The sequence below is a fragment of the Apodemus sylvaticus genome, chromosome 4 (genome assembly GCF_947179515.1).
Source record: "Apodemus sylvaticus chromosome 4, mApoSyl1.1, whole genome shotgun sequence".
NCBI classification, from domain to species: domain Eukaryota; kingdom Metazoa; phylum Chordata; class Mammalia; order Rodentia; family Muridae; genus Apodemus; species Apodemus sylvaticus.
Window position 1 is genome coordinate 140,065,856 of NC_067475.1, and position 17,985 is coordinate 140,083,840.

The 17,985-nt window shown below is 42.3% G+C and overlaps 1 protein-coding gene across 8 annotated transcripts in view; it reads right to left on the minus strand.

Moving 5' to 3' along the window:
- Phc3 (polyhomeotic homolog 3) overlaps positions 1 to 17,985 on the minus strand; it is a 71,770-nt gene that overhangs the window by 42,908 nt on the left and 10,877 nt on the right. For 6 of the 8 annotated variants that reach the window (XM_052180689.1, XM_052180688.1, XM_052180685.1 and 3 more), the window contains 4 exons: positions 16,169 to 16,246; positions 8,966 to 9,124; positions 6,815 to 6,913; positions 476 to 719 (listed from right to left, as the gene is read on the minus strand). In XM_052180689.1, coding sequence (XP_052036649.1) covers positions 476 to 719; positions 6,815 to 6,913; positions 8,966 to 9,124; positions 16,169 to 16,246 — 580 coding nt within the window. The remainder of the gene's footprint in view (positions 1 to 475; positions 720 to 6,814; positions 6,914 to 8,965; positions 9,125 to 16,168; positions 16,247 to 17,985) is intronic. The other 2 variants (XM_052180687.1, XM_052180690.1) reach the window with 1 other exon arrangement.

Here is a 17,985-nt window from a genome sequence, read left to right on the forward strand (position 1 = left end):
AAAAAATGTTCTGGGCTAAAGAGATGGCTCAGTGGGTTAAGAGTTCTGACTGTGCTCTTCCAAAGCTCTGAGTTCAATTCCCAGCAACCACAAGGTGGCTCACAACCATTTGTAATGGGATCTGATGCCCTCTTCTGGTGTGTCTGAAGACAGGTACAGTATACTCATAAATAATAATAAATAATATTGTAAAAAAATGTTCCACTAAAGCTAAGACATACTTTTTTAAGAGCTAAAGGGTTTTACTGCTGTAAAGGACATCATAAAGATGCTAATCAAGTGTCGAGTAACAGCACCAGAAGACCATCTTTTCTGCTGTTCTGTTTTAGCTACGAGGCTCTCTTCATGTTGTTTTCAAGCTAGTTAGCGAGAGCTTCTTTAGCTTACAAAAATTCTCATTTTAAAACGTTTTAGCACTGTCATTCTTACTCAAGTAGTAGGCATCCTTGGTATGAGACCGTGACCAGTTACCCACCTGGTGCTATTAGCTGGTGAATGCTTGAGGTGCGCGTGACGGCGGTGCTCCGAGACTCCAGGCCTGGGCTCCCTCCCTTCGCGCTCTCTGGAGAAGGGTCTCGTTGGCTGATTTTAGAACTGGTCACTGTGGTTTTATTATGGCAAATTGTCAAGGACTGGGTTTGACCAGCGCTTTTTGGTGAGCCATTCTGTGAGCTAGATAAGACACCCAGCTTCTGGCTGCGTAATGTTAAATTCTGAACCTAAGAACCACATAACAAAAAGTAAAGATAAAAACAAATAGCTTTAGCTGATATGGGAAACATTATGACAATAACAACAAGTAATATTATGCGTCTTACACAAGGAGGGCCAAGCTCCTGAGACACTCACTGGAGCCTAGGGAAAGGAGAGCCACCCATCTAGGTGAGCATGTCTTAAATGTGAGGTGGCAGGTTTAAAGGGCCAGTGTTAGTGAAGAGCAGGGGGACAGGAAGAACAGGAGGAGCTAAATGACAACCAAAGGCTGAGGGGAGGGCTGGTGGCAAAGAACTGTGAATGTGAGGAAAGGCTCTGCGCCTGCTGCACTGAAAGTGACTGACTAGACGTGGGGGGAGCGCTGCGAGAGAGACACCTGACTCATCCAAAGGCTGCGCCACCATGATACTTATGAGAAGCATTTTCAGAAAACTTCAACTTAAACAATGTTGCTGACCATTCTTTGCCTTCTGAGAACTGGCTTTTTTGAGCTTAACATGATACAAGCTGTGAAATGGGTCTGTGGCATCCTGCCTGCTCTGGGGCCATTCTAACCACTGTAATCAGATATAATTACCCCATTGCTCTCACTTGAGCTTATACCTTTGTCAACAGCAAAGCAGAAAATGTCTCGTCAAACACTGCATGGCCTCTTGCCTATCTGAAACACGCACAGCATAGTTAGTGCTGGCAATGGTCCTGCAGGGGAGGGGGCAAAGGAGGTTCCAACAGGACAAGACTAACAACGTGCCACCAAGTCCTAACTCGTGCAGTCTCGGGATCCTGACGAATATCCACCTTAGCTGGTACTCAGGGCTAATACTCCCTGTCCAAATGCCAGTTCTGCAGCTACTATGAATCAGTGGAAATGAAGTTCCTCCCCATTCAACCCCACAAAAAGGCACGTGTGTTAAAGTCTTGGTGCCATACGTGCGTGCTCAGAGGTGGCTCCTTTGGGAAGTGATGGATGAAGACTCTGCCTTCATCAGGGTTTACTCAACCAAAGGACTTAAAATTTGAATAGACTACCAGGAAGCAGATCTGTAGAAGAGGAGATCTGGGGTCTTGGTCCCTTCCTGCCACCTTCTCTGCCTGTCTGTCAAACAGTAACCAAGCTGGTCTACCCCATGCCATGACAGCCTGTCTCTGGCCCACACGCTCCCTGCCACGATGCTCTCCCTCGATGCCCCCAAGAGAACAGCAAGGGCCCGCCACGAACTGAAACCACAGGACAAAATAAATTTCCCTCCTTTTATATTGTTTCTCCTAGGTTAGTAGAGATGGCAACAAAAACTGACTAATACTACCATCAGAAAAACTTTCTAAGTGAAATCATATTGAGCATCTCAGATTTTCCTCAAATATTTCCCAGCATATTTTAATATTATTATATAATTATATTAATATATTATAATTATATTAATTATATTAATATAATTAATAAACATTAGTATTAAAGTTTCACACAGTAAAATGTACTGCACTCCTTGGGCTGCCACTCAACGCTCATGATACAGGCCCAAACCACATTGAACCAGTTTCTCTTCTCTGGTCCAGTTCTTATGCTCCTACCAAACTGCCCTGACCAAGCCATACCACATCATGTACACTCTTCACTCATTCTGGCCCTGCCTGCCTAAATCTCATTCATTTGCAGGCCCTCATTCCCTCTCTTAGAAGAGCTTCCTCAAGTCCTCTGTGAGAAATTTCCTTCCCCCAGCCCAGGATGCTCCCATACTGTCTAGCTGGTGTGTGCATTACTGCTGTGCGTCTGTGACGGTGAGATGAGACCTGAGCTGACAGGCTCCCATTCTCAGCACTGACATCTCCGCCCCTCACTCAGAACCACAAACAGGGTCGCTTCCTAAGTCTGGGCTATTCTCTTAAATCTGATTTGAAATATACATCATATAACTATCTGAAAGGTTACTCTGTTCCACTCAAGGCTTGTATGCTGACACTAAAATCTGTTCATATTTACTACAAACTCCATCAAGCATCTTGGCAGAGGTCCATTAAAATGTCTCTGGGAGGACAGGGATGTAGCTAGGTGGGAAAACCTTTGCCCAGTATGTCCGGTGTTACAAGAGGAAAAACAACTGTATCAGGGAGAGTGGCCCAAACCTATAATCCTCGCATGCGGGAGGCAGAAGCAGGAGGATCACAGACTAGTTCAAGGCCAGCCTAAGATACATCATTCATTCCAGCACAATCTTGGCCACACAGCAAGACCTTGTCTCCAAAAATACGTAAATAAACAAGTAAAACAATAAACTCTCCTGGGCAGGGCTACATAATAGAGACTATAATCTTTTCCACAAATGAATGATCCATGCAGTAGACCATGTAATAATGACAACCAAGAATAAATAACCTAGAGATCTCAAATTAGTCTTTCAGAATGAAAAGTGTGTGGTGAGCAGCAAATAGACTTCACACACACACACACACACACACACACACACACACACACTTACTTCTCTAACGCTCTTGCCATTTCCTGCAATCCTGGAAGGCAATACACACTTGTCCCACAGTTAAGTAAGGTAAGGTCACTATGAGCGTCTAGACTTTAACTACCCAGCTGCCATCTTCACTTATGTACCAACCTGATTAAATAAAACCATAGCACCAAAAGTAATATTTACTGTTGAAAAGACACATACTAAGATTTCCTTGACATCATTACTTTTGAGGGAAAAAGTCCAAGAAAAAAAAAAGCCAGCTAAGACCCTGAATTAATTTTCATTTCCCCTGAACCAAGCCTGAAAAACCTTCTGACATTGTGCATTAGGTATTTTCCTAATTTCACTCTAATGTTTTATGGCATACAATAAATATAACACTGCCAAAATAGTCTCAAAATCCTTTAACTTGAATCGAACACTGCAGACACTGCCACAGTGTCCTATCTCTGCAGAGGAGATGGGGAGTCAGTGTCATGCTGTTCACAGTAGAGCTTTAGCTCCCAGCTGTTTAGCCAATGAGATCACTTGTGCTCACATCAGCATTCCCCACAGTGCGCCTTCATATGGACAGCTTCTCACTCCTCTTCACATGTATGTGCCTTTGTGCTGGCCATCATGGTGCACGCCTTCAACCCCAGCATGCCAGAGCAAAGGCAAGTGGGCACAATGAGACTAGACCACATGTGTGTCTAAACACATACGCATGCATACATACATACATACATGCATACATACATACATATGTGTGTATAAATACATCTACATGCATACATACATACATACATACGTGTGTATGTATTTTACTGAGGAAAAAATTAACTGATATACTGACTTTCGTATTAAATTAAACTACAAATCTTTTTAAGTAGTAGAAAAGTTTCAAAGGCAGCAGTATTGAACCTGGAGTTACACCTTCGCTGGGTCAGCATCACCAACCACTGCCAGCTTCGCTCACTGCCACTTCAAAAGTACAGTATTCACAGAAAAATGCCTAATCAACACTCCTCCAGTTCCCCTGAAAGCCTTAACTAGATCAGGCCCTCACGGAACCAACAGATAACTCACATCCAAGTACACCAGAAGACCACTCTCATAAGCTATATGACCTGAATTAAAGACTTGGAAGAACATTTTCATCACGAAAAATAAGTAAGCAAATTGTGTTCCAGACCACGCTAAACAATAATCTCCTAAGCAACTGGTTTAGTGTGTAAACTATAAATAATTTAAATAGTTATGTTCCTCTTTTCATTTCTAGCTTCTTGAGAACTAAGAACCGAAGGGGTGATTTGTCCTCACAGGACGTCAAATGAAAACAGTCTCAGTAGCTGTGCTGTCTCGTCACGCGGCAGGCAGGCCCTGTGCTAAGCAATTTCCATGCCTCATTTGCCCCTGTAACAACCAAGGTATGACTTCCAGTGTAAGTAAAGAAACAGAGCTTAGCATCTACTGACTGCTATCTAACAGGAGCGAGTTGGGAAAACTCTGGGTGTACCTAACCACACTTTTCACAACTCACATGAGGATTAGTCTTTACTATTGAACGTGCTAATACACGAAGAGGTTCTCTAAAAAAAAAGTCAGAGAATACTGTTACTACCTCACTTCCTACATTTCGCCAGAAACTAAACCATGAAATGAAAACACAGCGCAGCAGAGACAGTGACTCATGCCTGTGATCCCAGCACTGAGACAAGGACACTGCCTTGAGTTCAAGGCCTGTGGCCCACATCAGGCGCCAGGCCAGCCAAGGCTACACAGCAAAACCCTGTCAAAAGAAAAAACGGAAAACACACCCCAAGTGAACATAAGATATTATAAATATGTAATTAAATAAAAGGCCAAAAATGACACACTATGAGTCTGCTATGAAGTCCAAAAGCAGCATCACACAAAGTAATATCTACTCAATTGTTTTAACCGAGAGCTTACTGAATGTAAACAATTTTATGAAGTTTATTGAGGTATCACGTATAATGGCTGCAACTGTCCCATGAGTTTTGACATAGATATGCACCATATAACCACCATCCCCACCAAGACACAAAGCATCCTCGTCGATCTTTCCTCTCTGCCTCAGGTACCACTAATCTAAGGCTCTCACCGTGGAAGACGCTCCTACTCTGGAATTGTAACCTCCGAGGGGCACCTCTGTCTGGCTTCATGCTGACCAGGCTTTCACGGGCTGACCTGACACTTGCTCCCCTCACCTGAGAGGGTGGTCCACTGTATAAAGGCGACCCCTCTGCTCACACATTTGGCAATTAAAGACATTTAGCTGTCATAAACTCTGTAGCTCATCAGTCGTTTCAGCCACCCAGGTGACTAGATGATAACGCTCATTATGGTTCTGATGTGCATATCTATGATGATCTATGATGTTGAACATTCTTTTCAATGTGCTTATTTTTTGTTTGGGATTGTTGTTGATGAGACAGAGTCTTACTTTGTGGTTCTGGTTGTTGTGAAATTCACTTTATAGACCAGGTTGGCCTCAAACTCATAGAGATCTATTTGCCTCCTAAGTGCTGGAATTAAAATCATGTGCCATGCCTGGTCTATACAATGTCTTTTTTTAAACTATCTCCTCAAATCTTTTGTCCAAACTAACCACATAATCAATTATTAAACTATAGGCATCTTTTTTAAACATATTCTAGGTACAATCTCTGGTCAGATACATTTTTTAAAAATATTTATTTATTTTATGTATATGGGCACACTGTTACTGTCTTCAGACACACCAGAAGAGGGCATCTGATTCCATTACAGATGGTTGTGAGCCACCATGTGGTTGCTGGGATTTGAACTCAGGACTTCTGGAAGAGTAGTCAGTGCTCTAACCGCTGAGCCACCTCTCCAGCACACTGGTCAGATATATTTATTGTGAATAGTTTTTCTCAGCCTGTAATCTGTGTACTCACTTTTGTAATGATTCTTTAAAGAATACTTTTTAGTTTTAATACAGTCCAATTTATCACTATCTTTGTTTTGTAGTTAATCTTCTTTGTACACCCTAAGAAAGCCTCGCCTACCCTAGACTTGCAGAGATGCTGTCCTGTTTCCTTCTGGAGAGTTAAGTTTTTAACTTTTATCTTTAGGTTTATATTCTACTTTTAGTTTATTTTTGTGAATAAGATAGAAGTTAACATTCATTGTTTTCCATAATAGCAAATAAAATAATATTCTACTTATTCATATGGACAGTTTCCCACTCTTATTCTTAAGTTCTTAAATTTAAGTTTTTAACTTAAATTTTGCCTGATTTAACACATTTTTAAACTTAAAACTACCACCCACTTTGGCTTATATATTATATAACTGCTTGCAAAGAAGTCTACAAAAAAAAATATAATTCCCATTAAAAAGGAATCTAGTATACAATAAAGATAAAAATAAAATGTCATTAACAAAACTCTCATTAGCCCTGGTGAACACCTAACAACCTAAGTCCACGTTCAGTTACATTATCAATTCTACAAGCAATCATGTTCTCGAAGCTCTCGGTGCTGCATGAGTTTCCCCTGAAAGGCAGGACCATGCACTCTGCAGTGGAGGCTGAGCAGAGTGGTGCCCGTCTCTCCGAGGAGACACAGCCCTCAGCGGCACACTGTGAAGCCAGACAGTCTCACCTGAGCAGCTGCAGACTGACAGGAAGGTGACGGTGACGACGAGACAACAGGGATGTCAGACTGTACAGCAGCCACAGTGGTAGCAGGTGTGAAAATCAGCTGTACAGACAGAAAACCAAAAGTAACAGCCTGAGACTAAAGAACACGCCCCACACACACTGTGCAGCAAGCAGGCAAGACACTGAACCCTGTGACAGAGAGACAATGCCAGTTAGGACCACCTCCTAAGCAAAAGGCTTCACATGACCAAGAGAAGGTTATGATCACAGAGCTCAAAAAAGCCAACAGCTTTAAAATAGCTCACAGTTCTGAGAGTAGAGAAAAAAATCTACTCAAAGACAAAAATGTGTTTTGGTGATATGAAATCCTCAAACCAAATCTGTTCCAAATAAAAGCTACTGTCTCAGGATTCCTACAATGGAAAGTGAAAATAAAACTTTATTAAGATATAGGTGAATTTCTGTTAAGAAACAGGAAAAGAAACACCAAAAAGTCTCTTGGGTCCACACAGATAACAATGCCACATACTATACTACAATCTGCCCATTACAAGGAACCTAGCTATAGAACAAAATAAGGTTGCTCTTGATTTTAAAACTATCTGTAAAAGGCTATTTATTCTAAACATAAGTGTCAGAATGTTAAAAACAGAGCAACAAAATGTCTTCACACCAAAATGACAAAAAAGGAAAACATAATCTATACATCCTCGTCTTGTCTCAGACTTTTATTATTATACAAGTATCATTAATTTCTAAGACAATACAATCTACTCTACTGAAATGAATTTAGTCAATAACGGTAGGTTTCAGAGTGCTTAGATACACTATTCTAAAGTCATTCCAGGAATTACCATCTTTCCACTACGTAAACTAAAATCAACTAGGGATATTTCTAATGCTGAATTTTTACTAGTAGGTATTAAATATACAATACTGTTTCACCGTGTGTAATGTGTACATAATGATGACCATATTCACTATCCCGGCCCCATCCCCCAGCCACTCCTGACCCCTTCCTTTCTTCCAGATCTTTTACACTTTAATTCTTTACTCACTTACTGAGTCTAGGTAAATTCACCCACAAATTTTCTTCTTTTTATGCAGTCTCAACCACTCGCCTCCAAAAAGAATATATCCCACTAGACTGAGTCATATGCACTGCCCATTTTAAAGGTCAAAATCATCACACAAAAAATTAAATGGTTCAACCTAATTTTAAGCCCTATCATCAAAAGACAATTTCAAGGGACAAAAGTAACCACAAGAAAGGTGATGTGTGCCCACAATTCGTGAGCAGAATCAGACCTGTGCCCATCATCACCTGCCCCCAAATCACCCTGGGGACCACCTCTATGAAGACCTGGGGGGCCGATGTGTACTCAGTTCATTGGTCCGAGACCTGCACGTTAGGGAGGCGGAGGATGCTGAGCAGGGAGAGGACGCTCGCCTAGGATGTGGGAGCCCTGGGTTCAACCTCTAGTACCACGGTATTAACCGATACATATATATGGCTTATATAAAAACACTTTACATGCTAAAACATTTGTTAACTTTGTCTACAGTCCTTTAAAAAAGTCCAACAATTAATTCAGGAAATTAGTAGGAAACTAATTATAGAATAATCAATTAACATTTCTATATTAATAAAAAATTTGAATTACACATAAGAATACAACATTATAGAATTTGAAACAATAATAACCAAAGCTATTATGAATTATCTGAAAAAATGCCAAACTCTAATCCGGACTCAAGAAGGTCTGAGGACAAATCCTTACCTATAGTTAAAAAATAAGGTTCTAATATTTCCAACTATTTCCTCAAGTCTTCGATGTCAGCAGAATAAATGATTTTATATATTACTGTAAGTACTAAAGCTATAAAATTATTAAAAGCTCTTCAGTTGTTGAGATGGCAAGAAAGTTTTTAAAATTAGTTACTCAGTATTAAAAAATATTTTTACCAAAAAGGCCTACTACTTCAAGATGGAATTTTTATGCACATGTATAAATGTACAAAGGCTGAGCATACACACACACAAACTTGTTAAATCCTGCTCGAATATTAAGAATGCCTCATTGCATCAAGTCTGGAAACATCTGAACTCTGCAGCAGTTAGATGCTGCCAGGCTGGTATCTGGGGTCTTACCATCTGCGCGCGCAGGTACATCTGGGCTTGGCTGGCCGTCAGGGTGGGGGAGGTGCTCCCTAGCAGCATAGTCTGCTGGGTAATACTGCCGCTGGTGGAACTGGAAGTCTGGGAACGGTTCATCAGCTGAGCAGATGTAGGAGACGTGGAGAGGTTGATCTAAGGATGATAATGTGACAAGTCAGAGGCTTCCACTTTTGCCTCTGTGTCCCTCAGCCTCACCAAGCTGGAGCAGGCAGGCAGGAGCCTCAAAGAGGGGCTCTGATCTTTGACAGACCCTTTACTTTAGGCAACTATATGCATGCAAGTACTTAGTAACTGGAACAACTTTTTAACATATCTACCTACCTATCAGTAAGACTTCTAGAATCTTAAAAATGTCATTACTACCACCTCCCTGAAATTTGGGCTAATGTTCAATTATTTTAATATGCTACAGAGTAAATAACTTTAAAATTCTAACTTTAATACACTATTTTCTCACACTCACATTTTAAGGAGCTTCTGAAGTGAATAAACATTAAAATACAAATAATTCATTTCTATATAAAAAGCATACAGGTAACACAAAATTAGTGCAATGTTTTCTCAAAACAGAAGAAAATATAATTGCTACCCGTCAAACAGATGGAAAAATCCTGAATACTGGCTACAAAACTAATGTATAAATACTTTAAAGTCACTGCTTAAGAATTAATTAGAAAGATGTGGCGACTCACGATCAGTACTCAAAGGGCTGAGGAAGGAGACTCCTGGGTTAAACGCCAGCTGTGGGCTGTGGAGTGGGGTCTAGGCTAACCCAGGGTACATGAGATCTGGTCTAAAGAAAAAATAGCATATGGCTGAGAGGGTGACACAGCCTGTAATCCAAGCACAGGAAGTACTGAGGCATGAGGATTGTTAGTGGTGGTGAGTCTAAGCTAGGCTACACTTCAAGTTACTGGATAGCTTGAGTTTATTACATATTATTATGTAATAAGATCCTAGCTCAAAAAAGTAAAGGCCAGTGTGCAGCCTGTAAATCCTGGGAAGTACATCAGAAACTGGCCACTGGCTCGGTCTGCGAGGGGAAATGGGATGGGAGTCGGAGAAGCAGAGGAGGGGGTACATGTACCCTTTTCATCTTCCTAGTTCATAAGCGTGTTCACGTACCATTCATTCTTAATAATTTCAAACAGAATATAACTCAACCTCACCTTAAATCCTTTTTGTGGAACAAAGTAGAAAATAAAATTAGGAAGTATTAGACTTCTGATTCAGGAAATGAATACACAGCCGTGTGCTCAAATACTCTGCAATGCCTCCTCAGTATGAAGAGAGAGTGGAGTTAAAGTAACCAAGGTGCAGGGGAGGAACTGCCCAGGCATCGGTACAAAACTCAAACCCAGGCAGTAAGCAACAGCCGCCGCCGCCAAAGCCCCTCTATACCTGTGCCGCCGACATGGATGGGGGGGCCACATCTGGCCTGCCGGACCCAGATGGGAGGGCCACATCTGGCCTGCTAGACGCAGATGGGAGGGCCACATCTGGCCTGCTGGACACAGATGGGAGGGCCACATCTGGCCTGCTGAACACAGATGGGAGGGCCACATCTGGCCTGCTAGACACAGATGGGAGGGCCACATCTGGCCTGCTAGACACAGATGGGAGGGCCACATCTGGCCTGCTGGACACAGATGGGATGGCCACATCTGGCCTGCCGGACACAGATGGGAGGGCCACATCTGGCCTGCTGGACACAGATGGGAGGGCCACATCTGGCCTGCTAGACGGTGAAGCTGAAGTGAGATCCCTGTGTTTTGAGACAAGATCCTGAAAAAAGCTAATCAATTTGTAAAAAGCTGAGAGGCAGCTAGGAAACTGTTAACAACGGCCCTGACATACTGGAAGGCTGGAGGGAGACACCTACAACAATCAGAATTTCAGCTGTTTCCCATAGGTGGGTATAAAATCCAAATCCACACTCCTTACATAGCTCCTTAACACCACCCAGTTTATTAGCATTTGATGGAACAAAATGGTGAGGCAGGCTTTCTAGCAATCTTCCTCCAGAAGAAACATCAACACATGAAATTCCTTTCATGAGACCAAGGATATCAGATTCTCGTTAAAATCCATGTTAAAATAATTATAAAAGCTACGAAATAGAGACTTTCAGGCATACTAAGGATCCAAGTTTATTAACAATGTCTCGCTACAAGTAAGCCATCAGAAAGGATCCTACCAAACAGAGCAGTCACCACAAAGTCCTATGACTATTTACTTTTCTGTATCCTCGGTGTGCTCTAATATCTGTTTTCTTTCCATTTTTGGTACCCAATACTATGCCTGACAGCACATCAGCATTAAAAAGTTCTGAAACATGGGCTGGAGAAATGGTTCTTTCAGTGAAGTGCTCGTCACACAGAAGGAGGGCCTGAGCTTGGTCCCAGTGCCAACACAAAGGTGGGCACAGTGGCACACTTGCAAAGTCTCAGCACTGGGAAGGTGGAGACACCAGGATCCTGGGCTTGTTGGACGGCCACTCGGAAGCAGGCAAGGAGCTCTAGATTCAATTAGTAACCTGTCTCAAAACTGAAATGCAACATGAGCACAGCAGATATGGACATCAGTCTTCGGTATGCGCACAAGTGCACACACAAAAGTACTGGAATACGCTTTCCTCATGAGGGTGGGAAACTAACACAGAATCCAACACAATAGTGGATGCCTGAAACTGAGCTGTTGCAGAACGAGCTCTGAAACTTTTTTCTAAAAACTAACATCCCATATAAAACTAATGTATTACAAGCTCCTCAAATTCTTTCCTGTTCACCACCACACCAGTTATAGAAAGGAAGTCAATTACCACTTGATTATATTCTACAAAGACACTTGCTATGGCTGGGTATAATTCTTTGAAGGAATATACTGTCACTGAAGAAAGGGTCTGTAACTCACGTACACCCTCAGGGCAACCAGCATGATGCTTAACAATAAAAAACTGTCTCCCTTCCCATAACCACTATTTCAAAATCTCATTATTAGCTCAGGTTCAGACCCAGTTTCAGGCAATTGGACTGTATCCTAAAAGGATTCTGTTTACAGATGTTCTTCTAGCAACAGGTTTTTGGGTTTTTGTTTGTTTGTATTATGTTGTGGGGCATGCCTTTAATTCCAACATTTGGGAGATTGAGGCAGGCCAGCCCGGTCTACAGACCTAGTTCTAGGACAGCCAAGACTACACAAAGAAATCATGTCTCAAATAAACAAAAAACAACAAAACAAAAACCCACCCTTTATTAAATTATCTGTTGCACATTCTAGCTGATGCTCACTTCTGCCACCATCACCCTGCAACGTAAATCACACATTCCCTTACTATACGTCAGCTAGTTAAGAAACCCTCAAAGAGTCATAAGTTAAGATCTACTCACTAGTATACAAACTATTTAACAAACCCGCTCTTCAAATAGAATGTTACTGAATAATTCAAAAACTGATTTTTCTGGCCAATTTTTCTGTCTTAGGCTGCCACAACAGAAAACCACGACCCGACAACCTGAGCAACAGAAACGTAGGCTGGGCCTGTGCTCAGTGGAAGAGCTGCCCTCGGCTGAGGGAGTGGCTGCCTCAATGCCCAGGACTGCTCATTGCCAAAGAGACAATAAGAACTTTGTATAGCTGTATAAAAAGCAACTAATTTTTTAAAGAATAAATGTTTTAAAGTCAGCAAAAAGCAAAAACAAAACAAAAAATAGACATCCGTTTTTCACAGTTGAGAGGAATAAGGGGTTCAAATCTGAGTTCCCAGGGAGGGGTCTCTTGCTAGCTAACAGCCTGGCTGACAGCTAACACCACCTTCTCCTATATCCTCCCATGCTGGAGAGATCACTGAGAACTGTTCCTCTATCAGTCCTCTCATAGGAGGGCTCCACTCTTAGGACCTCATTTAACTTTAAATCACTTCACTACAAAGTCTATTTCTAGTTAGGTTTTCAACATATGAATTTTGGGGAGACACAATTGAGACCATATCATCATTTACTGAATCTTCTCTTTTTAATCTAAATGTAGGTATAACTGAATGAAGAAGAATCTAGAAGTCTAAACAGACACTATCAGAAACGCTTGGCATGCAGGCAGCCTGGTGGCTGGCTTGCCCTAAGTGACATCGCTGTCCACCTACAGAGCTCGACATGGAAACCGAGGCAGTCAAGCTTTCAGAGCACTCCGTAACAGCAGTGGTTACTGGGTATGCTCATACCTTAAGGAAGGGGGGTGGCAGGCGAGCCCAGTGCCTCCAGAAGCCAACAGAAGGCTTGGGACTCCCATGCCCAGGAGTATCCGGCCAACACAAGACCCCGTGCACCAGAGTACCCAACCAACAGAACTCAGTCACAGTTCTGTGGACTTTTTGTTTTACTTTGTTTTGTTTTGGTAATTTCTTTTTTGTATTATTGGTCTTTTGCTTGTTTGATTTTCATTTTTGTGATTTTTTTTTATTCTTATATGGGGGGGTGTTTGTTTGATTTGGGTTTTGGGGGGAGGAAGAGAGAATATAAAGTTAAGTGGCTGAAAGTAGGGGAGGGTCTATGATGAGTTGTAAAGGGGGAAAATATGATCAAAGACCTCAACATAAAACCAGACATGGGCTGGTTATGATGGCTCAGTGGTTAAGAGCACTGACTGACCTTCCACAGGTCCTGAGTTCAATTCCCAGCAACCACATGGTGGTTCACAACCATCTGTAAAGGGATATGATGCCCCCTTCTAGTGTGTCTGAAGACAGTGACAGTGCCCTCACATACATAAAATAATAAATCTTAAAATAAAATAAAACCAGACACGTGGGCTGGAGAGATGGCTCAGTGGTTTAAGAGCACTAACTGAACTTCCACAATTCCTGAGTTCGATTCCCAGCAACCACATGGTGGCTCACGACCATCTGTAATGGGATTCGATGCCCTCTTCTAATGTGTCTGAAGATAACAACAGTGTACTCATATACATAAAATAAATAATTAAAAAACAAAAACAAACAACAACAAAAACAGACACACTGAACCTGATAGGAAAGAAAGTGTGGAACAGCCTTGAACACACTGGGACAGGAAACACTTTCTGAACAGAACACCAATAGCTCAGGCACTAGGGTCAACAATAACTGGGGCCTCAGGAAACTGAAAATCGTCCATAAGGCAAAGGACACTGTCAATTGGACAAAACAGCAGCCCACAGAATGGGAAAAGATTTTACCAACTCCACATCCAATACAGGACCACTACCTAAAACACATAAAGAACTCATGAAACTTGATGTCTAAAATGGGGTATAGATCTAAACAAAGAGTTCTCTATAGAATCTCAATGTCTGAGAAAAACTGAAAAAATGTTTAACATCCTTAGCCACCAGGGAAATGCAAATCAAAACTACTTTGAGATTTCATCTTACATCTGTCAGAATGGCTAAGTCCAATAATACAATAATAGCAGCTCATGCTGGTGAGGGTGTGGAGCAAGGTAAACACTCCTCTACTACTGGTAGGAGTGTAAACTTGTAAACCCACTTTGGAAATCAATATGGTGGTTCCTCAGAAAATGTGGGATCTGATCTACCTCTAGACACGGCTCCATCCTACCACAAGGACACTTACTTGCTCAGCCATGTTCACTGCAGCTATACTCATAACAACCAGAAACTGGGAACAACCTCGATGTCCCTCAGCTGAAGAATGCACAGAAAAAATGGGTACATTTACACAATGGAGTATTACTCAACTGTTAAAAAAATTACACAGTGAAATTTGCAGGCAAATGGATGAAACTAGGAGGAAAAATCATCTTGAGTGAGGTAACCCAAACCCAGAAAGACAAGCATGGCTATGTATTCCCTTCTAAGTGGACATTAGCTGTGAAGTGAGTGAGTATCCACAGGGGTCTGCTCTGGCTCCTTGGTGTCCACGCCATGGCAGGAGGGCTGGTGTTCTGGGGACTCTGCGCAGTGGAGCAGGCGTGTCTCTGACTCTTTTGCCTGCTCTCAGGCTCTTTTATTCCCTTCTATTGTGTGGCCTTATCCAGCCTGGGCACGAAGACTTTTTCCTTGTCTTATTGTACCCTGTTTTGTCTTGTTTAGTTGTCTCTTGGAGGCCTGCTCCCTTCTGAGGGGAAACGAGGGGGAGTGCATCTAGGGGCGATGAGCTGGAGGTGGGGCAGAGCTGAGAGGAACGAAGGGAAGGGACCTGGTCAGGGCGTATTGTATAAGAGAAGAAGAATCTGTTTTCTTTCTATCTACCTTTTAATTTTTTAAGATAAGAGTTTCTCTGTGTAGCCCTAGCTGTCCTGGAATTCATTCAGTAGACCAGGCTAGCCTTGAAATCACAGAGATCCACCTGCCTCTGCCTCCCAAGTTCTGGGATTAAAGGCATGTACCACCACCATGACCAGGGAATGTACTTGTTGAAAAGAATCTATTTTCAATTGTGTGTGTGTGTGTGTGTGTGTGTGTGTGTGTTACTGTTTGTTGTTTTTAAGTCATTCAAAGACATGAAACTCTTTTCAGTACTTCAAGCTTTCAATGAATTCGTCAATAAACTAAAAGAGAATTGAGAATCACAAGACAGTAAACATACTCAATGGGATAGATGTTTAAGTATACAAAAAGGCTTTAATAACATTCAGATTCTCAAGAGCTGGGAAGACAATTCTATGGCTGGATGGACTGCCCTTGCAGAAAACTAGAGTCCAATTCCCAACACCTACAGTGAGCAGCTTATAGCCACCTGCAACTTTAATTCCAGAGGGATCTGACGGCTCTGGCCTCCTTAAATCTGCTTATACAGGCTAGAGACCTGCCTCAGTGGTGAAGGCCACTGACTGCTCTTCCAGAGGAGTGGGGCTCAAATCCCAGCATCCACATGGCAGCCCACAACTGTCTCTAACTAGATCTGACATTCTCACACAGACACACATGCAGGCAAAACACCAATGCACATAAAATACAGATAAATTTTTAAAAAGATTTTTAAAACCTACATAGCACAGATGAGTACATAATAAAATAAAAATAAGCCCTTTCACAACCAAAACCTCCGATTTTTAAAAGTTTACTTACTCCCATTTCCAGGCACTCATCAACTGAGCAGCAGCTTTATCAATAACAAGGTTACTTTTGGAAAACAACAATCAAAATGCTTAAGTCCAGGAGAAATGTGAGCATACTTACAGACGTCTGGGACATACTTGACTGCTGTGTAACACTGCCTGTGGGGGATGTAGCTGGTCTTCCACTGGACAAACTTGCCTAGAATAACAGAACTATTGTAATGTGTCTGTCTGTAAAAGCCATTAAGTTCAAACTTCTTCAGCCATCAGAACCTTGACCGAGGCAGCCTGCAGCCAGGCCTCTCATCTCCCTTCTGTTTCCAGAGCTTGACAATCAACAGAAAATATGGCCGGGGGGAAAAATCAAAAATAAAAGCCACTTTTTTGAGCCACAATAATATAAAAGTACAATAAAAATTCTTAAGTCTATGTATGAAACAAATCATTTTACAGACAACATGGCTTGATCCTGGCCTTTTTATTTATTTTTTTTTTTTTAAGAAAAAACAAGGCTGAAAGGTTTAAAACAAAGCCCCATTCCCCCGTACTGGCTAGTTCTACATTTCTATGTGTATCTGCTTTTTGTTCCTGTATGCATGTGTCACTGAACACATGTGGGTTCCGGGGATCAAACTCAGTCCATCAGATCTGCTGGCACACTTAGCAGCAGGAGCCTTTGCCCTCTCGCCACCTCACTGGCCCTCATCTTGCTTCATTGGCTGCACTCTCATAATGCAGTTACATTGGTAAAGTGCCACATTATCTGAGCTCACTGAGCAGCTAGTACTAGAAGTGGGATTGCTCCCCACAAACCTCAGCTCCAAGCACGTTTATTTTGTCAAGTGTCTACTGAGACCCCTTGCCTGGGAATGTGCTAGCACCAGCAGCTTGTGACACATAGGAAAAAGCAGAACTGTCCAGGAATAAAAACATCATGCCCTGGAAATAGCTGGAGGATAGGCCACTCCCATCTGATGATATCATGGTCTAGCCCACCAGCTGCAGGCGCCAGTGCTGGGGCTGGAAAGATGGCTCCGTGGTCAAGCTGGATTCCCAGCACCCAGGGCAAGTGGCTCACAGTTGCCTGTAAGTCCAGCTCCAGGAGACCCAGTGCTCTCCTCTGGCCTCCACAGGCACGAGCACACAGGTGTGCATGCAAACACACATACGCACACATAAATAAAGGATAAAATCGTCAAGAAGGTAAATAATAAAATAAAAGGAAAAAGCTGCCGTTCAGGCCTGCGGGGGAGGGCAGGGAAGGAGCTCAGGCAGGCAGAGCAAGCTCAAGGAAATCTCTAGATAACCCTCGCTTCACTGTGGGTCTTTGCCTGGAGGCTAGAAGCACCAACTTGAGGATTTTATCTCTAGACTTTGCTAAGCATTCTATGACTTGGAAGCTTCACCCAAAGGGATACTCTGCTTCGACAGGGCATGTCTGCCGGAAATAAGAGCTAGCTCCTTACCAGGGCTTTCCCTATAAGGTTCCTGCTGGACACTGGCAAGGCAAGCCCTGGTTTGACAGAACCACGCTTCTGCTGTTATTTGTGCTGGTACTTGGAAGCCTTGCCTGAGGGGAAATCCAGGATAACCACTAGGAACTCCAACCAGCTGCCTCACTGGGTCTCGGACAGCTGTCTGTTTTGAGCACCTGATTTGATAATGTTTTTCTATTTTTTTTTTTCTTTTACTTGCTATGTACTTAATAAACTCATTCATTCAAAACAAAAAATATGTTGGGTGGCGTTGGCATATGCCTTTAAATCCCAGTACTCAGGAGGCAGAGGCATGTGGATCTTTGAACTGGAGTTCAAAGCCAGTCTGGTCTAGAGAATGAATTCCAAGATACCCAGGAGAAAGATCCTATCTCAAAAAATTAAAGTGACAAGACAAAAAACAAAAAAACAAAAAAAAAAAAGACTATGGTAGATCATTCTC